Source organism: Elephas maximus, chromosome 9 (genome assembly GCF_024166365.1).
Source record: "Elephas maximus indicus isolate mEleMax1 chromosome 9, mEleMax1 primary haplotype, whole genome shotgun sequence".
Taxonomy (NCBI): Eukaryota; Metazoa; Chordata; class Mammalia; order Proboscidea; family Elephantidae; genus Elephas; species Elephas maximus.
In genome coordinates this window covers 62016066-62043238 of record NC_064827.1, presented here as the reverse complement: position 1 = coordinate 62043238, position 27173 = coordinate 62016066, and the positions used below count along the sequence as shown (strand labels likewise).

At 38.7% G+C, this 27173-nt stretch overlaps 1 protein-coding gene across 4 annotated transcripts in view; it reads right to left on the bottom strand.

Moving 5' to 3' along the window:
- SNX30 (sorting nexin family member 30) overlaps nucleotides 1–27173 on the bottom strand; it is a 142433-nt gene that overhangs the window by 62219 nt on the left and 53041 nt on the right. For 3 of the 4 annotated variants that reach the window (XM_049895648.1, XM_049895649.1, XM_049895650.1), the window contains exon 2: nucleotides 23960–24151. The exons of the other annotated variant lie outside the window; for it this stretch is intronic. In XM_049895648.1, coding sequence (XP_049751605.1) covers nucleotides 23960–24151 — 192 coding nt within the window. The remainder of the gene's footprint in view (nucleotides 1–23959; nucleotides 24152–27173) is intronic. 4 annotated transcript variants of the gene reach the window in all.

The window sequence follows — 27173 nt, the reverse complement described above, 5'->3', positions numbered from 1 at the left end:
CCGACTGCGTTGACAGGGATCACCATAGAGGGTCCCAGACAGAGATGGAGAAAAAAGTAGAACAAAATTCTAACTAAAAAAAAAAGACCAGACTTACTGATCTGACAGAGACTGGAGAAACCCCAAAAGTATGGTCCCTGGACACCCTTTTAACTCTGCCCTGAAGTCACTCCTGAGGTTCACCCTTCAGTCAAAGATTAGACAGCCCTATAAAATAAACAATACTCGTAGTTCAACAATGTATACAAGACTAAATGGGCACACCAGCCCAGGGGCAAGGATGAGAAGTCGAGGAAAGTTGGACGAATGGAAATGGGAAACCCAAGGTCAAGAGGGGGTCTTGACAAGTTGTGCGTTGACAAGTTGTGGGGTTGGCAACCAATGTCACAAAACAATATCTGTATTAATTGTTTAAAGAGAAACTAATTTGCTCTGTAGACCTTCTCCTAAATCACATTAAAAAATCTGGATATAAACAACTAGAAGAAAAAATTTAGAAGTGATAATGATTATTGTCCTCTTTATACTTATCCTTATTTCCAAATTTTCTACCATTCTCATGTAATACTTAAAAAAAAAAAAAAAGTCACATACACACATAAAAAAAAATTCTTTTTTTTTTTTTTTTTAAAGCTCCTTTGAGAACCTAAGGGATTTAATACATCAGTGAAAGCTTGTTTGACGTTTTGGAAAGCAATATGGTAAAAATCATGAGACAGAAGGATACTACATTCTTTGACTCGATATTTTACCACAACTTGTTCTAGAAAAGATATAGTGATACGTAAACTACGATCAAATGACATAAATTGGAAGTAGGTGAGAAAGATAAAGGAAAAACAAGGACACACAGAGATAGTGCAGAGCCAGGAATGAGGCTAGCAAAACACACCTTGGAGCGTGGCGCACTTGCTAAAACTAGGCCACAGATAACACTGTGAAATTCTGGAGTGAAATCCAGTCGATTATAGGACTCAAAATATTCATAAAATACAGAGGGCAACAAAACTCTGAGTTTGTAGAAAATTTTTTCTCTGTGAATATCCAGAGTCTAACTTAGAAAGGAAAATAAGGTAATAAATATGTCTATATCTGCTTTCTAATATCTGTGGTAAACAAAACAATTAAAAAAAAAGAGAGAGAAAAGCACACACCCACTCTAACAAGTACCTCTTATATTTGAGACTCTTCCACTTCCAATACCCTTGGCTTTTCATCCTGTTGAGATCTCAAGTTCCTTCACATTCTTCCATTTCTGACTTTACTTCCTTCCCTATTCAGCATCAATTCCATGACCCATCACTTCAACCTCTTATATACCAATATCCTAAATGTCTCTTCCCTACTGTCCACTCACCCAACTCCAGAAAAACTGTGACCATCACTTCTTACTTTACTAGATCTGGGTATGTAAGCACTGCTAGAAGAAACACAAAATCAGGCAAACACACAGACTGACACAATAAATTCAACATCTACAACAGGACTTTCAACACTCCAAGCAATCTTTTTATACTTCCTTAGTCAACTGTCTCCCTCATTTTCCATGCTGGCCATTAAAAATCCTGTAGAAGTTTTGAAAACTTTTAAGCCCCTCTTTAAAACCTCCTCCTAATGTATAGTAGAAGACTATCATCTATTTACAGAGAAAACTGCAGCTATAAGCAAAGAATCCCTCAACTCCCTGCCACAAAACTTACAAACTTCCCTTTTTCTTCATGAAACAATGGAAAAAGTGTTTCTCTCCTATCTGAGGACAATTCCTCCATGTCTGCTCAGGATACTATCTCCTTCCACCTTCACAATCTCTTCCACCTTCAATCTTCAACCTAAAGTCACCTCTCTAGCAACACTGTCCACCTGACACAAACATGCTCAAATCTCTTCCATCCTAAAACAAAAAAAGCCCCCTAAAAACCCACATCCCCCATCTAGCCTCTGCTCTTTCTCTATTCTCGCCTTCTTTGCTAAACTGCCAAAACTCATGATGTCTTCTCTTTCTCACCTCCCACGTATCCTAACCTACTGTCAACTGGGTTCTGCATTCCCATACCAATGAAACTGCTATCAGCATAACCTCTTTGCCATTAAACCTAACGCTCACTTTGTAATCCGTATATATAACTTGGCCTCTGAGCAACGTTTGGACTCTGCTGAGCACTGAGACATTTGAAAAGAAGAACTAGTCAAGGCACAAGACTTGGTGATGACTGACCAGTGATGGGATAAGGCAAGAGGCAGCTAGCCTCTAGACAGAGCCAGAGGCTCGCCTCTATTTCTCTAACCGCCAGTCTGTTTCCACGTCAGCAGCAGATTCAAGAGCCAGGTCATAGTACTGGACTACAATGCTGGGGCTGAGAGCCATCCCTCTCTTGGAAATCATGTCCTTTGGAAGTACAGCACAATTATTAAAGGCATGGAATCAGACAGACCTGAAATCAAGTCTTAGCTCCACCACATATTAGTTGTATGTCCCTGAGCAATTTTCTTAATTTCTCTATGCTTTGGTGTCCTCATTTTAATAATAAGAAGAGCAACAGTATCTACTTCACTGAGTGTGAGAATTGATAAAAAATTGAAAACACTTAGCACAAAGTAAACTACAGCTCATCTATACAACAGAACACTATTGCAGTCATACAAATGATGGCGTAAGAGTGTGCTTACTGGCATAGAAAGATGTTCGTAATATTAAGTGAATTGGAAGAATGCAAAATATCCATTTTTTTACAAATGGATAGAAAAATACAGTTCAGAAAGCTATCAATGATTATTTCTGGCTAGTGAGCTTACAGACGTTCTTTTAGTTTATTCTTTCAGTTTATTTGTGTTTTCTTTTTCCAACAATGAATATATATTACTTGTATAAAATAAAAATGAAAAGGCTTCTATTGAAAAAATGTATAACACAAGGTAAGCACTCAAAAGTTACCAGCTATTATGATGATAGAGCCCTGGTGGCGCAATGGTTAAGAGCTCAGCTGATAACCAAAACGTCGGCAGTTCAAATCCACCAGCCGCTTCTTGGAAACCCTATGGGGCAAGTTCTACTCTGTCCTAAAGGGTTGCTATGAGTCAGGATTGACTCGATGGCAATGGGTTTGATTTGGTTTTTTATTATGACACTGCTACTTTCCAGGAGTTTGGAGAAAAAATAAGTAGAAGCTGTCTGCCCTGAGAAGTCCCAGATTGACTCTCCACCACTGGAGAGATCAGACAGAGATGGCTTAGATTTGGAGGGAGCATGCACCGACTCTCAGCTCTAGGCTTGTTTCAGCTCAGGCAAAAGGGGACCTGCACTTTGTCTGGCTTTGATCACCAGAAACCTGCATTATGACTGGGGAGTCAAAGCCTCAAAGCAATAAAGCCAGCATTTGTTCAACCTTGTCTTCTGAGCATTACCTTTTCTTGAGGACCTCAGCAGAAGTGGAGGTCTCAGGACAGGATCAGGTGTTCAGAATCCTGTGTTCCTGTTTGTCCTCTCTTTCTCATTCTCACACACTCCTACATATCCTTTAATACAACGTGCAGAAAGAAGGCTCCAAATGCATTATACCAAGGCTTTAAACTTGGTGTCACGATTACAAATAAGGACTCCGGGTTTGAGAACAGAAGCAGAAGAGATGGTGAAAAGTAAAACTAAGTTCTGCAACAGGTTAATCTTGAGCTGTTGGCACCACAGTCAAGTGAACAGGTGGGACTGGAACTTGGGAAAGGTCACCTAAGGCATTTTCTGATTTATAGAAATATCAGGCTCTCTCAGGAGAGGGGATGGACATAAGAACACAGAGAAAAAAGGTTAAGGAAGATAAGCAAAGGGGCATAGGACGAAGTGAAGCATTGAAGCATATGTATTAGCCTGTGAATCAGTTAACAGAGGTCCTGCAGTATTCATATTTTGGAGGGGTAAACTGCAGGGCTGAGGAATCAAGGTGGGGTGGAAAAATTTCAAGGTAGCAAGTGTTGCTGTGTCAACAAGGCAGTCACCTTGCCATTCATCTGCTTACAGCTCAAATTCAAGAAAAACAGGGTTTTACATTTCACTGACTGGAGGGTAAAAAGTCAACCCTAGGAAAAAAATAAACAATGGAAATAAATTACGGAAATATGTACATCAACCTAGGACCTTTGAGGAAATAATATATGTCTAGGCACCTAGTCCAATGACTAGAGAATAGTAGGCATTTGCGATTGACTATTAACTTAAAAGTTGGCAGTTGAAACCTACTCAGGGGTGCTGTGAAAAAAAAGTCTGGGAATCTGCTTCTGTAAAGACTACAGCCAAGAAAACCCTATGGAGCAGTTCTATTCTGTAACATATTAGGTCACCATGAGTCAGAACTAACTCAAGAACAACTGGGTTTTGTTTGTTTGTTTAGCGGTGGTGGTAATGGGGGAAGACACATGTACAAGTGTGCACACACAGGCAGAGACAAATTTTCAAATGTGAACCAGGTAGAGAAAGGACAAGGCAGTAATACAAAAAATATAGAAAAGGCTTAAATGTCCATAAAGAAAAATTACTATAGCATAAATAATTATTTTTCATAGCAAAAATAATTAGGCAGAAGATTGAAAGAGTAAGCTAGATATACTCAAATGAACATGGAAAGGTCATCTGAAATACATACTGTGAAGCAGAAGTGAAAGTTAGAAATCAATACTACAGTGAAATATGAATTACAGATATTTTAACTATGTATTAACTCTGTATGCATTCAACTGTGTGGATCATAACAAACTATGGATAACATTGCAAAGAATGGGAATTCTAGAACACTTAATTGTGCTCATGAGGAACCTTTCCATAGATCAAGAGGCAGCTGTTCGGACAGAACAAGGGGATACTGATTGGTTTAAAGTCAGGAAAGATGTGCATCAGGGTTGTATTCTTTCACCATACCTATTCAATCTCTATGCTGAGGAAATAATACCAGGAGCTAGACTATATGAAGAAGAACGGGGCATCAGGATTGAAGGAAGACTCATTAACAACCTGCGTTATGCAGATGACACAACCTTGCTTGCTGAAAGTGAAAAGGACTTGAAGATCAAAGACCACAGCCTTCGGTATGCATTGCACCTCAACATAAAGAAAACAAAAATCCTCACAACTGGACCAATAAGCAGCATCATGATAAACGGAGAAAAGATTGAAGTTGTCAAGGATTTCATTTTACTTGGATCCACAATCAGCAGCCATGGAAGCAGCAGTCAAGGAATCAAAAGACGCGTTGCATTGGGTAAATCTGCTGCAAAGGACCTCTTCAAAGTGTTGAAGAGGGTACCCATGGTCCATCTGCAGAACCCAGCCACCTGCACGCTCTAGGGAACAGGGACATGCTTCCTTCAGAGACACTCGGGGGGTTGGTTCTCAGCCCCCTGCCTTGTTCAGAGCATGACCCCCTGCTGCAATCAGATACCAGTATATACGCCAATCACCCTTGCCCCTCTAAGACTGTAAGACAGAGCCTGTACCACACACTTGATGCAGCTACCTGGAAACCTGAGTTGATTCATAAAAGAAAATTGAATGTACTCCTAGGCTGATATACCTGATAACAGCTCTCGCCATCTGGGGACAGGATGTCAGAGCTCTAAAGATGAAAATAATCAAACTAGCTCACTCAAGCAACCCGTGGGGGATATCAAAACAAAACAAAGCAAGAAGCTACGATACAGTAAGCAAGCATAAACTAATACGATAACTTATAGATGGCTTGGAGACAACAGTCAACATCAAGTCACATAAAGAAACAGATCATGATCACCTCAACAGGTTCTCAAGACAAAGAATCCAGGGATCTTCTAAATGAAAGTGCATTCCTGGAATTACCAGAGCCAGAATACAAAAGTTTAATATACAGAACCCTTCAAGACATCAGGAAGGAAATGAGGCAATACTCAGAACAAGCCAAGAAACACACAGATAAGGCAACTGAAGAAATTAGAAAGATTATTCAGGAACATAATGAACAGTTTAATAAGCTGGAAAAATCCACAGACAGCAATCAGAAATTCAGAAGATTAACCACAAAATTACAGAAGTAGACAAGCCAACAGAAAGTCAGAGGAGCAGAACTGAGCAAGTAGAAGCCAGAATTTTTGAACTTGAAGGTAAATAACTTGGCACTAATATATTTGAAGAAAAATCAGATAAAAGAATTAAAAAAAATGAAGAAACCTTAAGAATCATGTGGGACTCTATCAAGAGAAATAACCTATGAGTGATTGGAATACCAGAACAGGGAGGGATAACAGAAAATACAGAGAAAATTGCTGGATATTTGTTGGCAGAAAACTTCCCTAATATCATGAAAGATGAGAAGATATCTATTCAAGATGCTCATCGAACTCCACATAAGGTAGATCTTAAAAGAAAGTCACCAAGGCACGTTATAATCAAACTTGTCAAAACTGAAGATAAAGAGAAAATCATAAGAGCAGCTAGGGACAAACAAAAAGCCATCTACAAAGGACAGCTAATAAGAATAAGCTTGGACTACTCGGCAGAAACCATGCAGGCAAGAAGGCAATGGGATGACATACTTAAAAAACTGAAGGAAAAAAATTGCCTGCCAAGAATCATATACCCAGCAAAACTGTCTCTTAAACATGAAGGTGAAATTAAGACATTTCCAGATAAACACAAGTTTAGGGGATTCGTAAAAACCAAACCAAAACTACAAGAAATACTAAAGGGAGTTCTTTGGCTAGAAAATCAATAGTATTGGGTATCAACCCGAGACTAGAACACTGGGCAGAGCAACCAGAACTCAACCCAGACAGGGAAATCAAAAAAACAAAGCAAGAATTAAAAAAAAAAAAGCACAAAACAGGGTGACAGTGATGTTATTATATAAGAGAAGACAACATTAAAATAATAAAGAGGGACTAGGAAATGTAATCATACACCTCCCATATGGAGAGGAAGATACAGCAATACAAAGAAATAAAAGTTAGGTTTAAATTTAGAAAAATAGGGGTAAATAATAAGGTAACCACAAAAGAGATAAATTATCCTACTCATCAAATTAAATACAAGAAAAAGATAGAGACTCAGCAGAAACAAAATCAACAACAAATATGAGGGAAGGACAATATATAAAGATAATCTACTCAGCACATAAAATTAAGTGGAAAAAAGAAACTGTCAATAACACACAAAAAAAGACATCAAAATGACAGCACTAAATTCATACCTGTCCATAATTACACTGACTGTAAATGGACTAAATGCACCAAAAAAGAGACACAGAGTGGCAGAATGGATTAAAAATCAAGATCCAGCTATATGCTGCCTACAAGAGACACGCCTTAGAGACACAAACTAAAACTCAAAGGACAGAAAAAATATATCAAGCAAACAACAATCAAAAAGGGTAGGAGTGGCAATATTAATTTCTGACAAAATAGACTTTAAAGTTAAATCCATCATAAAGGATAAGGAAGGACACTATATAATGATTAAAGGGACAATACACCAAGAAGATATAACCTTATTAAATATTTATGCACCCAATGACAGGGCTGCAAGATACATAAAACAAACTCTATAAGCATTGAAAAGTGAGATAGACAGCTCCACAATAATAGTAGGAGACTTCAACACACCACTTTCAGTAAAGGACAGAACAACTAGAAAGAAGCTCAGTAAAGACACGGAAGATTTAAATACCACAATCAACCAACTTGCCCTCATAGACATATACAGAACACTCCACCTAACAGCAGCCAAGTATACTTTCTTTTCTAGTGCACATGGAACATTCTGTAGAATAGACCACATATTAGGTCATAAAGCAAGCCCTAGCAGAATCCAAAACATTGAAATATTACAAAGCATCTTCTCTGACCATAAGGCCATAAAAGTGGAAATCAATAACAGGAAACGCAGGGAAAAGAAATCAAACACTTGGAAACTGAACAATACCCTGCTCAAAAAAGGCTGGATTATATAAGACATTAAGGATGGAATAAAGAAATTCAGAGAATCCAGTGAGAATGAAAACACTTCCTATCTGAACCTCTGGGACACAGCAAAAGCAGTGCTCAGAGGCCAATTTATATCAATAAATGCTCACATACAAAAAGAAGAAAGGGCCAAAATCAAAGCATTATCCCTACAACTTGAACAAATAGAAAGAGAGCAACAAAAGAAACCCATAGGCACCAGAAGAAAACAAATAATAAAAATTAGAGCTGAACTAAATGAAAAAGAAAACAGAAAAACAATCAAAAGAATTCACAAGACCAAAAGCTGGTTTTTTGAAAAAATCAACAAAATTGATAAACCACTGGCCAAACTGACAAAAGAAAAACAGGAGAGGAAGCAAAGAACCTGAGTAAGAAATGAGAGGGGCGATATTACAACAGACCCAACTGAAATTAAAAGAATCATATGAGATTACTACAAAAAATTTTATTCTAACAAATTTGAAAGCCTAGAAGAAGTGGATGAATTCCTAGAAACACACTACCTACCTAAACTAACACAAACAGGGGTAGAACAACTAAATAGACCCATAACAAAAGAAGAGATTGAAAAGGTAATCAAAAAACTCCCAACAAAAAAAAAAAAGCCCTGGTCTGGATGGCTTCACTGCAGAGTTCTACCAAACTTTCAGAGAAGTGTTAACACCACTGCTACTAAAGGTATTTCAGAGCATAGAAAAGGATGGAATACTACCAAACTCATTCTATGAAGCCACCATATCCCTGATACCGAAACCAGGTAAAGACACCACAAGAAAATTATAGACCTATATCCCTCATGAATGTAGATGCAAAAATCCTCAAAAAAATTCGAGCCAATAGAATTCAACAAAGTATCAAAAAAATAATTCACCATGACTAAGTGGGACTCACACCAGGTATGCAGGGATGGTTCAACATTAGAAAAACAATTAATGTAATACACCACATAAATAAAACAAAAGACAAGAATCCCATGATTTTATCAATTGATGCAGAAAAGGCATTTCACAAAGTTCAACAGTCATTCATGATAAAAACTCTCAGCAAAATAGAAGGAAAATTCCTCAACATAATAAAGGGCATTTATACAAAGCCAATAGTCAACATCACCCTAAATGGAGACAGCCTGAAAGCATTCCCACTGAGATCGGGAACCAGACAAGGATGCCCTTTATCACCACTCTTTTTTTTTTTTTTTAAATAACTTTTATTAAGCTTCAAGTGAACGTTTACAAATCCAATCAGTCTGTCACATATAAGTTTACATACATCTCACTCCCTACTCCCACTTGCTCTCCCCCAATAGAGTCAGCCCTTTCAGTCTCTCCTTTCTTGACAATTTTGCCAGCTTCCCTCTCTCTCTATCCTCCCATCCCCCCTCCAGAAAAGAGTTGCCAACACAATCTCAAGTGTCCACCTGATATAATTAGCTCACTCTTCATCAGCGTCTCTCTCCCACCCGCTGACCAGTCCCTTTCATGTCTGATGAGTTGTCTTCGGGGATAGTTCCTGTCCTGTGCCAACAGAAGGTCTGGGGAGCATGGCCGCCGGGATTCCTCTAGTCTCAGTCAGACCATTAAGTTTGGTCTTTTTATGAGAATTTGGGGTCTGTATCCCACTGATCTCCTGCTCCCTCAGGGGTCCTCTGCTGTGCTCCCTGTCAGGGCAGTCATCGATTGTGGCCGGGCACCAACTAGTTCTTCTGGTCTCAGGATGATGTAGGTCTCTGGTTCATGTGGCCCTTTCTGTCTCTTGGGCTCTTAGTGGTCGTGTGGCCTTGGTGTTCTTCATTTTCCTTTGCTCTAGGTGGGTTGAGACCAATTGATGCATCTTAGATGGTCGCTTGTTAGCATTTAAGACCCCAGACGCCACATTTCAAAGTGGGATGCAGAATGATTTCATAATAGAATTATTTTGCCAATTGACTTAGAAGTCCCCGCAAACCATATTCCCCAGACCCCCGCGCTTGCTCCGCTGACCTTTGCAGCATTCATTTTATCCCGGAAACTTCTCTGCTTTTGGTCCAGTCCAATTGAGCTGACCTTCCATGTATTGAGTGTTGTCTTTCCCTTCACCTAAAGCAGTTCTTATCTACTGATTAATCAATAAAAAAACCCTCTCCCACCCTCCCTCCCTCCCCCCTCGTAACCACAAAAGTATGTGTTCTTCTCAGGTTTACTATTTCTCAAGATCTTATAATAGTGGTCTTATACAATATTTGTCCTTTTGCCTCTGACTCATTTCGCTCAGCATAATGCCTTCCAGGTTCCTCCATGTTATGAAATGTTTCAGAGATTCGTCACTGTTCTTTATCGATGCGTAGTATTCCATTGTGTGAATATACCACAATTTATTTACCCATTCATCCGTTGATGGACACCTTGGTTGCTTCCAGCTTTTTGCTATTGTAAACAGAGCCGCAATAAACATGGGTGTGCATATATCTGTTTGTATGAAGGCTCTTGTATCTCTAGGGTATATTCCTAGGAGTGGGATTTCTGGGTTGTATGGTAGTTCTATTTCTAACTGTTTAAGATAACGCCAGATAGATTTCCAAAGTGGTTGTACCATTTTACATTCCCACCAGCAGTGTATGAGAGTTCCAATCTCTCCGCAGCCTCTCCAACATTTATTATTTTGTGTTTTTTGGATTAATGCCAGCCTTGCTGGTGTGAGATGGAATCTCATCGTAGTTTTAATTTGCATTTCTCTAATGGCTAATGATCGAGAGCATTTTCTCATGTATCTGTTGGCTGCCTGAATATCTTTTTTTAGTGAAATGTGTGTTCATATCCTTTGCCCACTTCTTGATTGGGTTGTTTGTCTTTTTGTGGTTGAGTTTTGACAGAATCATGTAGATTTTAGAGATCAGGCGCTGGTCAGAGATGTCATAGCTGAAAATTCTTTCCCAATCTGTAGGTGGTCTTTTTACTCTCTTGGAGAAGTCTTTAGATGAGCATAGGTGTTTGATTTTTAGGAGCTCCCAGTTATTGGGTTTCTCTTCATCATTTTTGGTAATGTTTTGTATTCTGTTTATACCTTGTATTAGGGCTCCTAGGGTTGTCCCAATTTTGTCTTCCATGATCTTTATCATTTTAGTCTTTATGTTTAGGTCTTTGATCCACTTGGAGTTAGTTTTTGTGCATGGTGTGAGGTATGGGTCCTGTTTCATTTTTTTGCAAATGGATATCCAGTTATGCCAGCACCATTTGTTAAAAAGGCTATCTTTTCCCCAATTGACACTGGTCCTTTGTCAAATATCAGCTGCTCATACGTGGACGGATCTATGTCTGGGTTCTCAATTCTGCTCCATTGGTCTATGTGCCTGTTGTTGTACCAGTACCAGGCTGTTTTGACTACTGTGGCTGTGTAATAGGTTCTGAAGTCAGGTAAAGTGAGGCCTCCCACTTTCTTCTTCTTTTTCAGTAGTGCTTTGCTTATCCGGGGGTTCTTTCCCTTCCATATGAAATTGGTGATTTCTTTCTCTATCCCCTTAAAATATAACATTGGAATTTGGATCGGAAGTGCGTTAAATGTATAGATAGCTTTTGGTAGAATACACATTTTTACTATGTTAAGTCTTCCTATCCATGAGCAAGGTATGTTTTTCCACTTAAGTATGTCCTTTTGAATTTCTTGTAGTAGAGCTTTGTAGTTTTCTTTGTATAGGTCTTTTACATCCTTGGTAAGATTTATTCCTAAGTATCTTATCTTCTTGGGGGCTACTGTGAATGGTATTGATTTGGTTATTTCCTCTTCGATGTTCTTTTTGTTGATGTAGAGGAATGCAAGTGATTTTTGTATGTTTATTTTATAACCTGAGACTCTGCCAAACTCTTCTATTAGTTTCAGTAGTTTTTTGGAGGATTCCTTAGGGTTTTCTGTGTATATAATCATGTCATCTGCAAATAGTGATAACTTTACCTCTTCCTTGACAATCCGGATACGTTTTATTTTTTTGTCTAGCCTAATTGCCCTGGCTAGGACTTCTAGCACGATGTTGAATAAGAGCGGTGATAAAGGGCATCCTTGTCTGGTTCGCGTTCTCAAGGGAAGTGTTTTCAGGTTCTCTCCATTTAGAGTGATACTGGCTGTTGGCTTTGCATAGATGCCCTTTATTATGTTGAGGAATTTTCCTTCAATTCCTATTTTGGTAAGAGTTTTTATCATAAATGGGTGTTGGACTTCGTCAAATGCCTTTTCTGCATCAATTGATAAGACCATGTGGTTTTTGTCTTTTGTTTTACTTATATAGTGGATTGCATTAATGGTTTTTCTGATATTAAACCAGCCTTGCATACCTGGTATAAATCCCACTTGATCAGGGTGAATTATTTTTTTGATGTGTTGTTGGATTCTATTGGCTAGAATTTTGTTGAGGATTTTTGCATCAATGTTCATGAGGGATATAGGTCTATAATTTTCTTTTTTTGTAATGTCTTTACCTGGTTTTGGTATCAGGGAGATGGTGGCTTCATAGAATGAGTTGGGTAGTATTCCGTCATTTTCTATGCTTTGGAATACCTTCAGAAGTAGTGGTGTTAACTCTTCTCTGAAAGTTTGGTAGCACTCTGCAGTGAAGCCGTCCGGGCCAGGGCTTTTTTTTCTTGGGAGTTTTTTGATTACCGTTTCAATCTCTTTTTTTGTTATGGGTCTATTTAGTTGTTCTACTTCTGAATGTGTTAGTTTAGGTAGGTAGTGTTTTTCCAGGAATTCATCCATTTCTTCTAGGTTTGCAAATTTGTTAGAGTACAATTTTTCATAATAATCTGAAATGATTCTTTTAATTTCATTTGGTTCTGTTGTGATGTGGTCCTTCTCGTTTCTTATTCGGGTTATTTGTTTCCTTTCCTGTATTTCTTTAGTCAGTCTAGCCAATGGTTTATCAATTTTGTTAATTTTTTCAAAGAACCAGCTTTTGGCTTTGTTAATTCTTTCGATTGTTTTTCTGTTCTCTAATTCATTTAGTTCAGCTCTAATTTTTATTATTTGTTTTCTTCTGGTGCCTGATGGATTCTTTTACTGCTCATTTTCTATTTGTTCAAGTTGTAGGGACAGTTCTCTGATTTTGGCTCTTTCTTCTTTTTGTATGTGTGCATTTATCGATATAAATTGGCCTCTGAGCACTGCTTTTGCTGTGTCCCAGAGGTTTTGATAGGAAGTATTTTCATTCTCGTTGCTTTCTAAGAATTTCCTTCTTCCCTCCTTGATGTCTTCTATAACCCAGTCTTTTTTCAGGAGGCTATTGTTCATTTTCCAAGTATTTGATTTCTTTTCCCTAGTTTTTCTGTTATTGATCTCTAGTTTTATTGCCTTGTGGTCTGAGAAGATGCTTTGTAATATTTCGATGTTTTGGACTCTGCAAAGGTTTGTTTTATGACCTAATATGTGGTCTATTCTAGAGAATGTTCCATGTGCGCTAGAAAAAAAAGTATATTTTGCAGCAGTTGGGTGGAGAGGTCTGTATAAGTCAATGAGGTCAAGTTGGTTGATTGTTGTAATTAGATCTTCCGTGTCTCTGTTGAGCTTCTTACTGGATGTCCTGTCCTTCTCCGAAAGTGGTGTGTTGAAGTCTCCTACTATAATTGTGGAGGTATCTATCTCACTTTTCAGTTCTGTTAAAATTTGATTTATGTATCTTGCAGCCCTGTCATTGGGTGCATAAATATTTAATATGGTTATGTCTTCCTGATCAATTGTCCCTTTTATCATTATGTGGTGTCCTTCTTTATCCTTTGTGGTGGATTTAAGTCTAAAGTCTATTTTGTCAGAAATTAATATTGCTACTCCTCTTCTTTTTTGCTTATTGTTTGCTTGATATACTTTTTTCCATCCTTTGAGTTTTAGTTTGTTTGTGTCTCTAAGTCTAAGGTGTGTCTCTTGTAGGCAGCATATAGATGGATCGTGTTTCTTTATCCAGTCTGTGACTCTCTGTCTCTTTATTGGTGCATTTAGTCCATTTACATTCAGCGTAATTATAGATAAATAAGTGTTTAGTGCTGTCATTTTGATGCCTTTTTATGTGTGTTGTTGACAATTTCATTTTTCCACATACTTTTTTGTGCTGAGACGTTTTTCTTAGTAAATTGTGAGATCCTCATTTTCATAGTGTTTGACTTTATGTTAGTTGAGTCGTTACATTTTTCTTGGCTTTTATCTTGAGTTATAGAGTTGTTATACCTTTTTGTGGTTACCTTATTATTTACCCCTATTTTTCTAAGTAAAAACCTAACTTGTATTGTTCTATATCGCCTTGTATCACTCTCCATATGGCAGTTCAATGTCTCCTGTATTTAGTCCCTCTTTTTGATTATTGTGATCTTTTACCTATTGACTTCCATGATTCCCTGTTATGTGTATTTTTTTTTTTAATTAATCTTAATTTGTTTGTTTTTGTGATTTCCCTATTTGAGTTGATATCAGGACGTTCTGTTTTGTGACCTTGTGTTGTGCTGATTTCTGATATTATTGGTTCTCTGACCAAACAATATCCTTTAGTATTTCTTGTAGCTTTGGTTTGGTTTTTGCAAATTCTCTAAACTTGTGTTTGTCTGCAAATATCTTAATTTCGCCTTCATATTTCAGAGAGAGTTTTGCTGGATATATGATCCTTGGCTGGCAGTTTTTCTCCTTCAGTGTTCTGTATATGTCGTCCCATTCCCTTCTTGCCTGCATGGTTTCTGCTGAGTAGTCTGAACTTATTCTTATTGATTCTCCCTTGAAGGAAACCTTTCTTTTCTCCCTGGCTGCTTTTAAAATTTTCTGTTTATCTTTGGTTTTGGTGAGTTTGATGACAATATGTCTTGGTGTTTTTCTTTTTGGATCAATCTTAAATGGGGTTCGATGAGCATCTTGGATAGATATCCTTTCGTCTTTCATGATGTCACGGAAGTTTTCTGTCAGGAGTTCTTCAACTATTTTCTCTGTGTTTTCTGTCCCCCCTCCCTGTTCTGGGACTCCAATCATCCGCAGGTTATCCTTCTTGATAGAGTCCCACATGATTCTTAGGGTTTCTTCATTTTTTTAAATTCTTTTATCTGATTTTTTTTCAGCTATGTTGGTGTTGATTCCTTGGTCCTCCAGATGTCCCAGTCTGCATTCTAATTGCTCGAGTCTGCTCCTCTGACTTCCTATTGCGTTGTCTAATTCTGTAATTTTATTGTTAATCTTTTGGATTTCTACATGTTGTCTCTCTATGAATTCTTGCAACTTATTAATTTTTCCACTATGTTCTTGAATAATCTTTTTGAGTTCTTCAACAGTTTTATCGGTGTGTTCCTTGGCTTTTTCTGCAGTTATCCTAATTTCATTTGTGATATCTTTAAGCATTCTGTAAATTAGTTTTTTATATTCTGTATCTGATAATTCCAGGATTGTATCTTCATTTGGGAAAGATTTTGATTCTTTTGTTTGGGGGGTTGGAGAAGCTGTCATGGTCTGCTTCTTTAAGTGGTTTGATATGGATTGTTGTCTCCGAGCCATCACTGGGAAACTAGTTTTTCCAGAAAATCCGCTGCGTCCAGTCCAAATCCCGGCGAGATGGTTCTCTGGCTGGGACGCTGCTCTTCCTGCTCCAAGACCAGTCACTGCCTCCCGGGGACTTCTCCTACCGGCTGCGTCCCATGCCGCCCACGGAACCGGCTGGTCCCCCTCCTGGGGTTAGTTCAGGGGGGTGGAGCAGCTCTCTGTGCTTGTGCCGTACCTGACTGGTACGCTGGCTCCAGGCTCTGGAAACAATCGCTGCTTCCCCGTATTAGTTCGTTCTCCATCTCTAAATCTGTGTTTGTTGTTCAGGGTTTGTAGATTGTTATGTATGTGATCGATTCACTTGTTTTTCCGTGTCTTTGTTGTAAGAGGGATCCGAGGTAGCGTCTGCCTAGTCCGCCATCTTGGCTCCTCCCTTTATCACCACTCTTATTCAACATTGTATTGGAGGTCCTAGCCAGAGCAATTAGGCTAGATAAAGAAATAAAGGGCATCTAGACTGGCAAGGAAGAAGTATCTTTATTTGCAGATGACATGATCTTATACACAGAAAACCCTAAGAAATTCTCAAGAAAACTACTGAAACTAACAGAAGAGTTCAGCAGAGTATCAGGATACAGGATAAACATACAAAAATCAGTTGGATTCCTCTACACCAACAAAAAGAACATCGAAGAAGAAATCACCAAATTAATGCCATTTACAGTAGCCCCCAAGAAGATAACTACTTAGGAATAAATCTTACCAGAGATGTAAAAGACTTATACAAAGAAAACTACAGTAAACTTCTGCAAGAAACCAAAAGAGAGTTACATAAGTGGAAAAACATACCTTGCTCATGGATAGGAAGACTTAACATTATAAAAATATCTATTCTACCAAAAGCGATCTATATATTTAATGCAATTCCGATCCAAATCCCAATGACATTCTTTAATGAGATGCAGAAACAAATCACCAACTTCACACAGAAAGGAAAGGGGTCCCGGCTAAATAAGGCATTACTGAAAAAGAACAAAGTGGGAGGCCTTACTTTACCTGATTTTAGAACCTATTATACCGCCACTGTAGTCAAAACAGTCTGGTGCTGGTACAACAAAAGATAAATAGACCAATGGAACAGAATTGAGAATCCAGACATAAATCCATCCCCATATGAGCAGCTGATATTTGACAAAGCCCCCAAAACAGTTAAATGGGGGAAAAGACAGTCTTTTTAACAAATGGAGCTGACATAACTGGATATCCATCTGCAAAAAAATGAAACAAGGCCCATACCTCACTCCCTGCACAAAAACGAGCTCAAAATGGACCAAAGACCTAAATAAAAAACCTAAAACGATAAAGATCATGGAAGAAAAAATAGGGACAACGTTAGGAGCCCTAATACATGGCATAAACACTACACAAAACATTATTAAGAATACAGAAGAAAAACTAGATAACTGGGAGCTCCTAAAAATCAAACACCTATGCTCATCCAAAGACTTCACCAAAAGAGTAAAAAGACTACCTACAGACTGGGAAAAAGTTTTTAGCTATGACATTTCCAATCAGCACCTGATCTCTAAAAATCTACGTGATACTGCAAAGACTCAACTACAAAAAGACAACCCAATTAAAAAATGGGCAAAAGATATGAATAGACACTTTGTTAAAGAAGACATTCAGGTAGCTAACAGATACATGAGGAAATGTTCACGATCATTAGCCATTAGAGAAATGCAGATCAAAACTACAGTGAGATTTCATCTCATTCCAACAAGGCTGGCATTAATCCAAAAAAACACAAAATAATAAATGTTGGAGAGGCTGTGGAGAGACTGGAACACTTACACACTGCTGGTGGGAATGTAAAATGGCACAAACACTTTGGAAATCGATTTGGCACTTCCTTATAAAAGCTAGGAATAGAACTACCATACGATCCAGCAATGCCACTCCTTGGAATATATCCTAGATAAATAAGAGTCTTTACACGAACAGATATATGCATACCCATGTTTATTGCAGCACTGTTTACAATAGCAAAAAGATGGGAGCAACCAAGGTGCCCATCGATGGATGAATGGATAAATAAATTATGGTATAGTCACACAATGGAATACTACATATCGATAAAGAACAGTGTGGAATCTATGAAACATTTCATAACATGGAGGAACCTGGAAGGCATTATGCTGAGTGAAATTAGTCAGTTGTAAAAGGACAAATACTGTATAAGACCACTGTTATAAACACTTGAGAAATAGTTTAAACTGAGAAGAAAACATTCTTTTGTGGTTACGAGAGGGGGAGGGAGGGAGAGGGGACAGAGGTATTCACTAATTGGATAGTAGGTAAGAACTACTTTAGGGTGGAGGGAAAGACAACACACAATACAGGGGAGCTCAGCACAACTGGACTAAACCAAAAGCCAAGAAGTTTCCTGAATAAACTGAATGCTTCAAAGGCCAAAAAAAAAAAAAAAAAATTTTTTTTTTTTTTCCAAAGGCCAGCATAGCAGGGGCAGGGGTTTGGGGACCATGGTTTCGGGGGACATCTAAGTCAATTGGCATAATAAAATCTATTAAGAAAACATTCTGAATCCCACTTTTGAAGAGTGGTGTCTGGGGTCTTAAACACTAGCAAGAAGCCATCTAAGTGTATCAGTTGGTCTCAACCCACCTGGATCAAAGGAGAATGAAGAACACCAAGAGCACAAGGCAATTATGAGCCCAAGAGACAGAAAGGGCCATATGAACCAGAGACTACATCATCCTGAGACCAGTAAAACTAGATGGTGCCTGGCTACAACCAATGACTGCCCTGACGGGAACACAAAAGAGAATCCCTGAGGGAGCAGGAGAGCAGCGGGATGCAGACCCCAAATTCTCATAAAAAGACCAGACTTAATGGTCTGACTGAGACTAGAAGGACCCCGGTGGTCATGGCCCCCAGACCCTCTGTTGGCCCAGGACAGGAACCATTTCTGAAGCCAACTGTTCAGACATGGATTGGACTGGACAATGGGTTGGAGTGGGATGCTGGTGAGGAGTGAGCTTCTTGGATCAGGTGAACACTTGAGACTATGTTGGCATCTCCTGCCTGGAGGGGAGATGAGAGGGTAGAAGGGGTTAGAAGCTGGCGAAATGGAAACGAAAATAGAGAGTGGAGGGAGAGAGGGGGCTGTCTCATTAGGGGGAGAGTAATTGGGAATATGTAGCCAGGTGTATATAAGCTTTTGTGTGAGAGACTGACTTGATTTGTAAACTTTCACTTAAAACACAATAAAAAATATAAAAATAAACTAAGTGTTGAAGAGCAAAGATGTCACCCTGAAGACTAAGGTGCGCCTGACCCAAGCCATGGCATTTTCAATCACATCGTATGCGTGTGAAAGCTGGACGATGAATAAGGAAGACCGAAGAATTGATGCCTTTGAATCGTGGTGTTGGCAAAGAATACTGAATATACCATGAACTGCCAAAAGAACCAACAAATCTGTCTTAGAAGAAGTATAGCCAGAATGCTCCTTAGAGGTAAGGATGGTGAGACTGGGTCTTACCTACTTTGGGCATGTTGTCAGGAGGGATCAGTCCCTGGAGAACAACATCATGCTTGGCAGAGTACAGGGTCAGTGGATAAGAGGAAGATCCTCAACAAGATGGACTGACACAGTGGTACAACAATGAGCTCAAGCATAACAACGATTGTACGGATGGCTCAGGACAGGGCAGTGTTTCGTTCTGTTGTGCATAGGGTCGCTATGAGTCAGAACTGACTCGACGGCACCTAACAACAACAAGAACATATATGTGTATGTATAAACACAAAGAAAAAGGATTCGAAGGACACACACTGAATTTTTGCAATGGTTGCTTTTGGTCAGAACAGTGTGAGAAGAGTTAAGGAAGGCTCACGCTTTTTTACTCTATTTGTTCTTTAGTATTAATTTTTTTTACCATAATGTATTTATATTACTTGCATAATTTTTAAATTGTAATACTTTCATACAATGAAGGACAAAGAAACAAAATTTAGATGGATTTCATTTCTCTGCTTTTCTTCCCAAAGATTTAAACTGGTACAAAATCTACTAGACTTTCAAAATGTAGAATTTTTTTCTACAACGGAAAAGCTAAAAGGCACAGTAGAAGAAGAGAGAGATGTTCGTCAGTGCTTCTCAACACCATCAGCAAAGGCAACTTCATCTATTAAACTTGTAAAAATAACTGTTATTCCTTCTTTACTATGTGGTATGTGGTTGGGCCACCACTTGTCTGTCAGTTTGTCATACTCTGGTGGCTTGCATGTTGCTGTGATGCTGGAAGCTATGCCACCGGTATTTCTAATACCAACAGGGTCACCCATAGTGGACAGGTTTCAGCTGAGCTTCCAGACTAGGAAAAAGAACTGGCTATCTACTTCTAGAAAAATTGGCCAGTGAAAACCTTATGAACAGCAGCAAAACATTGTCTGATATAGTGCTGGAAGATGAGCCCCTCAGGCTGGAAGGTACTCAAAATACGATTGGGGAAGAGCTGCCTCCTCAAAGTAGAGTCAATCTTAATGACGTGGTTGGAGTCAAGCTTTTGGGATCTTCATCTATTGATGTGGGATGACTCAAAATGAGAAGAAACAGCTGCAAACATCCATTAATGATCAGAACATGGAATGTACAAAATATGAATTTAGGAAAATTAGAGATCATCAAAAATGAAATGAAACACATAAAGATCGATATCCTAAGCATTAGTGAGCTGAAATGTACTGGAATTGGCCACTTTGAGTCAGGCAATCATATGGTCTACTATGCCGGGAATGACATGTTGAAGAGGAAAGGCACAGACAGCACACATTGTCAAAAAGAACATTTCAAGATTTATCCTGAAGTACAATACTGTCAGTGATAAGATAACATCCACACTTCTACAAGGAAGACCAGTTAATAGGACTATTATTCAAATTTATGCACCAACCACTAAGGCCAAAGATGAGGAAATTGAAGATTTTTACCAATTTCTGCAGAATTAAATTGATCAAGTATGCAATCAAAATGCATTGATAATTACCAGGGATCAGAATGCAAAAAGTCAGAAACAAAGAAGGACCAGTAGCTGGAAAATATGGCCCTGGGGATAGAAATGACACTGGAGATCAGATGATAGAATTTTCCAAGACCAATGACATATTCATTGCAAATACCTTTTTTTTGACCAACATAAACAGTGACTATACATGTGGGCCTTGCCAAATGGAACACACAGGAATCAAATTGACTATATCTGTGGAAAGAGACGATGGAGAGGCTCAATATCATCAGTCAGAGTAAGAAAGGTGCCGACTGCGGAACAGACCATCAATTGCTCATATGCAAGTTCAAGTTGAAGCTGAAGAAAATTAAAACAAGTCCACGACAGCCCGCCATTTCAAGAACAGATTTGATACACTCAGCACTAATGACCAAAGACCAAACAAGTTGTAGGATGACATCATACATGAAGAAAGCAAAAGGTAATTAAAAAGACAGGAAAGAAAGACCAAAGTGAATGCTAGAAGAGACACTGAAACTTGCTCTTGAACACAGAGTAGCTAAAGCAAATGGAAGAAATGATCACGTAACAGAGATGAACAAAAGATTTCAAAAGGTACCTTGAGAAGACAAAGTGTAGTATTATAATGAAAGGTACAAAAACCTGGAGTTAGAAAACCAAAAAAGTAAAACATGCACAGCATTTCTCAAGCTGAAAGAATTGAAGAAAAACTTCAAGCCTCAAGTTGCAATTTTGAAGGTATTCTATGAGCAAAATATTGAACGACACAGGAAGCATCAAAAGAAGGTGGAAGAAATACAAAATCACTCTACCAAAAAGTCCAAGGCTGCACTGAAGACACTGTCAAAAGACAAGACTCCAGGAATTGACAGAATACCAACTGAGATGTTTCAACAAACGGATGCAGCACTGGGAGTGCTCACACGTCTACGGCAAGAAATTTGGAAGATAGCTACCTGACCATCTGACTGGAAGAGACGCATATTTGTGCCCATTCCAAAGAAAGATGATCCAACAGAATGCAGAAATTATTGAGTAATATCATTAATATCACACAAGTAAAATTTTGTTGAAGATAATTCAAAAACAGTTGTAGCAATACATCAATACATCAACGGTTACAGAACTACCAAAAACTCAAGCCAGATTCAGAAGAGGATGTGGAACGAGGAATATCATTGCTGATGTTAGATGGATCTTTGCTGAAAACTGAAAATACCAGGAAGAGTTCACCTGGGTTTTATTGCCTATACAAAGACATTTGATTGTGTGGATCATAACAAATTATAGATAATATTGAGAAAAATGGGAGTTCCAGAACACTTAATTGTGTTCATAAGGAACCTCTACATAGACTAACAGGCAGTCATTCAAACATAACAAGGGCATACTGCATGGTTTAAAATCAGGAAAGGTGTGCATTCAGGGTTGTATCCCTTCGCCATACTTACTCAGTGTGTATACCAAAAAGAAAATCAACCCTGTCGCTGTTGAGTCAATTCTGACTCATAGTGACTCTATAGAACAGAGTAGAACTGCCCCATAGGGTTTCCAAGGAGTGCTTGGTGGATATGAATTGCTGACTTTTTGGTTAGCAGCTGAATTCTTTTATTTTTTGGAGCTATATATATAATATTTTATTCTGCTTTGTGTGAAAGTTTACAGAGCACATTAGTTTCCCTTTAAAACATTTATACACAAAATTTTTTGTGACATTTGTTGCAATCCTCACAATGTGTCAGCACTCTTCCACTTTACATGCCAGGTTCCCCGTGTTCATTCATTCAGTTTTCCTGTCCCTTCCTGCCTTCTCATCTTTGCTTTGGGGCAGGTGTTGCCCGTATGGTCTCATGTGAGCAGCCAAATTCTTAACCACTAAGCCACCAGGGTTTCCATTCAATGTGTATCCTGAGCAAATAATCCGAGAACCTGGACTATATAAAGAACAACACAGCATCAGGATTGCTGAGGTATGCAGATGACACAGTCTTTCTTGCTGAAAGTGGAGACTTGAAGCACTTACTGATGAAGATCAAAGACCACCCAGCCTTCAGTATGGATTACACCTCAACATAAAGAAAACAAAAATCCTCACAACTGGACCAATAAGCAACATCATGATAAGTGGACAAAACATGTTATCGGGGGGGACCAGTCCCTGGAGAAGGACATCATGGTTGGTAAAGTAGAGGGTCAGCAAAAGAGAAGAAGACCCTCAGTGAGATGGACTGACACAGTGGCTGCAACAATAGGCTCAAATATAGCAATAATTGTGAGGACAGGGCAGTGTTTTGTTCTGTTGTACACAGGGTCACTATGAGTCGGAACCAACTTGACAGCACCTAACAACAACAACAACATGGTAGGGTAGGAGGGGGAGTAACCAAAAAATAGGATTGTTTGCTGGCTAAAATTCTTTAGTCAAAAACGTCAGGTGATAATGTGAATTTTCTCCCTAATAATGTAGATATCCATCTCTAGATCAATGGTTTTCAACTGGATGCGATATTTGTCCCCCTGGGAATATATGCCAATGTCTGGAGACATTTTTGGTTTTCATAACTAGTAGAAGGGATAGTACTGGGATGTAGTGGGTAGAAGCAGGGACACTACTAAACATCCTACAACAAGCCAGCTGCCGACGAAGGGAATTATTCAGTCCAAAATGTCAAAACACTGCCAAAGTTGAGAAACTCTGCTGTAGATCTAAAACACTAGAACTATTTTAAATACTCAAAAATTATTTTCAAAAGTAAAAAACAATGATATATTAGATTAAAATGATTCTTCCATAAACAGAATTAAGTAAAGAGTATGGGTTTAAAAATATGGGTTTTATTGTCCTACAAATTCAAGTCAGAATCCTGATTACCAACTTTGTAACCTTGAGCAAGTTAACTTAAACTTTCTGGTTCAGTTTTCTCATCTGCAAAATTGTGACTAAAAGATGTATGTCTTAGGAAATTAATCATTTAAACCCGAGTACCCTGCCCACTACCTGCCTGGCACATAGTAGGAAATCAATAAATATTATTTCCCACCCTTCTCCTATTCATTCTCCCTCTACCATCGACCCCTATTAGGCCAAATTACAATCATGGTCTCATCACAGAGATTTATGTTGATATGATGAGTCATAAATTTCAAGAGTAATGTGATACATAACATATTAAATAGTATCATGATAGAAAATAAGTGAAAGTGTAGGGATTAAGTGTTTTATCTGAAATATTTTAGTCACACTCCTTCATTTTAAGATAAACTAGTATAATAATTTTAATCTAAACACATCCATTCGATCAAAAAGCCACATCCACAATCTTCAATTATCTTAAAAGTCAAAATAAAGATTAACGGAGTTGTAAAAAAGGAGGGAACAAAGCAAAGGCAAGAATGACGGAAGTAGGACTCTAATTCTCCAAGACCATTCATCATGGGCAGAGGATAATGAAGGGACCTACTTTCGTGGTAATCCTATATGTGATGTAGGTCTCCATTGTACACACATGCTTCTTGGGATCATCAACCGTGACAAAGAGATCTCTGGTCTCACCATCAATATCATCATCAAGTTGAAGTCTGTTAAGAAGGGAAGATGAAGAAGCTGGACTTGAAGTACCTGCTGGAGTACCACCATTGGGCAAAATGAGATCCTAAAAGAAGAAAAAATGTATCTTAAAAATTAAATGAAAACACACACCTGGAAAATATCAGCAAATGTAGCCAATTTACCCAAACCAAGCTGCATTCTTGAATACATAAATGAACCAAGCAGCATTCTGGAACATGTAAGTGACTTTCAAAAATTCTGAGCCTCTCCTTACTCTACATTTCTTTAGTGAACATATCTTTTATAATCAGTAAAAACTATCACAGTGCTCTACACCAAATTCATGCCAATTCATCCTCCAGCAAGCACTGGAAGAACCAACATTAGCAAATAGTTCAAGAATGGACAAAAAATGTAGTATCTTTCACCATCATCAGAATTCTACAGAAAAAGAACTCAGTGAGCATACCACATACTATTTTTCCCACATTCTCAAGACTACCACCTGGGCCCAGGTGAACATTAGAGGAAACAAGTCACTCATCACAAAGAGACAATCAAACATTATGTGCCTCCTGAAAGAAGTTCATACTCCAACCCCAACCATTGCCATTGGGTTGATTCCTACTCATAGTGACCCTATGGGACAGGGTAGAACTGCCCCATAGGGTTTCCAGTGTAGTAATCTTTACAGAAGCAGATTGCCACATCTTTCTCCCACAGAGCAGCTGGTGGGTTTGAACCACTGACCTTTTGTTTAGCAACCAAGAGCTTAACAACCACTTGAATCACCAGGGCTCCTTGAAGTGCATACTACTACCTACAAAGTATGCCTGAAAAAATTGAGTCTGAGTCCTGAACAAGTATCTAGATACTTCACCAATTTACAGGAAATAGAGAGGAGAGATGAATATGCTAAATGATATAACAAGGATGCAATCAGTAAAATATACACTATGCGAAGCTAAAGAGAACCAAAAACCCAGTTTCTTCAATAAATAAATTACAAGGAAAAAAAAAGGGACAGGAATAGGAGGGGCACTGATAGATGAAAAGAAACTTAAGAGACATATTGACCATTTGCAATGAAGCAAACTTACATGCTGATTAAAACAAAAGGTTAAAAAAGATTTCATGATATTCAGGGAAATTTGAATGTTGTTCTGTGATTTGATGATATTAAGGAATCATTAGTTGTAATAATGGAAGTATTATGATTTTACAAAAGTCTTCATCTTTTAGAAAAATGTAAGAACATATGGATGAAATGATATGATGTCTGGGATTTGCTTCAAAATAATGCAGTAGGAAGGAACATAAATGATACAAGATGCCCATGAGTGACAATGGTTAAAGATGGTACTTATGGTTCATTTATCTCTCTTTTGCACATGTTTTAAATTTGCCATAATAAAAAGGGTTTTAAAAGAGAAAAAAGTAGAAGGGCAGATGCCAGGAAAGAAAGGGAAGATGAGAAATTATAGACCTTTATATTTAGGGGTTAGTAGGAAGACAGACACCTAAATAAACCATGCTCATACAATATCCCAAAAGGGCTGCAAAATTTAAAAGACCCCATCTTTAGTTACCTTTTTTTGGTTTTCAGATTTGATAATAGAACAGAGCCCTGCCTACTTGTAAAAGGCCTCTGAATGTCACTTTGGAATCTTTTAGGACATAAAGACTAGGAGATGTGGCAAGAAAATGAAATAATACCATGAAAAGGCCTTGGTCAGGAATGCAGGAAAATATTCTTGACCTGTGGGTTCTCAGAGGACAGGCTGGGGATGGAGAAGTGCTTTTCCCCCTGTATTCTCTCTTCTTGTAGCTATTCAGATTGGATATAACCTAATCGCTAGTCAAGAGAACATACAGGAAATGGGAAGTCAATCAAGCAGTCATATTCACAAGCGCCAGTTGGTCGTGGGACAGCTGGAAAAGGGCTGGGACAGGCAGAGGGAAGCACAAAAAAGGCACCTTCCTTTGCCTCCCATCTCCACTGACCACAGATAATTTAATCACATACTTACTTATGCCATATCAAATATATATATGTAATTACTGGAAGGCTACCATTTTCACAGAAGGTACTCATGGTAGCAGATGCCTCCTCCTCTCCACTTCTTCTCAGCTATGTTTCTGACTGCATGGCAGATCAGGGGCTCGTTAGCTGGGAAGTCAGACCCTTGGGCAGCTGCTCTCAGCGTGGACATGACTGCAGAACCTACCACAGCAGAATGTCGCCAACCTGATTGCTTTCTCAACACGCAGACCACAGGACATGCAGTGCCAAAACCCCAGTATCTGGGGATCTGGGAGGAGACATCATCTTCTCTGCAACTCTGAGATAACCATGATGTCTTCGTCATTTCAGTAAATATACAAATACTGACATCAGGTAAGGCACCATGCTAGGCATTGCAAGGACCCAGCCTTGCTCTTTACCAAAAATAGCTCACTGGGCCTCAGAATAGCTCTATCGGTGGCTAAACATTGCACAAAAGAAATAATTCAAAATCTTTAAGTCAGATAAACCACCATCAACTCAGACTGGGGCTTTCCACAATACAACCTGGACTAATCTGAGCAGCCACGTTTTTCATTATGCCTCATGTATGCCCTTCACACCAGTTTCCAGAAGCCACAATGCTGTTTCATATTTCATACCCCTCATCTTTGCTTGGAAAGCCCTTCTCTTTTTTTTTCCACATAGAGGTCTCCGCACAACTTATAGGGTGCTGCTCAGAGTCCCCTCCTTTTGGAATCCTTCCTTGACTTGAATTAGTCACTCCTTTATCTATACTTTGAAAACACTGAAGCAGTTATCACAGTTTTAATAATTTACTTACATGTCTAACTTATCCATGAACACTGTGAGCCCCCAGTGACTAGAACTGGGTCTTGTTCATCTCTGTGTGTGCATGTGTTACGTGAGTGTAACTGTCTGTCCCCAGGTCTAGGAATGACTCCAAGCCAACTCCACTGACCTCTGCTCTGGAGACCTGAGTCAATAACTTTCCAGGAACAGTTTACACAGAGGTCTAAAATGTCTTGGCCAGACAGTTTGAAGTTAAGTAGTTCTCAAATCAGTTACTAGGGTTGGAGGAGGAGAAGAATCTGTCAAT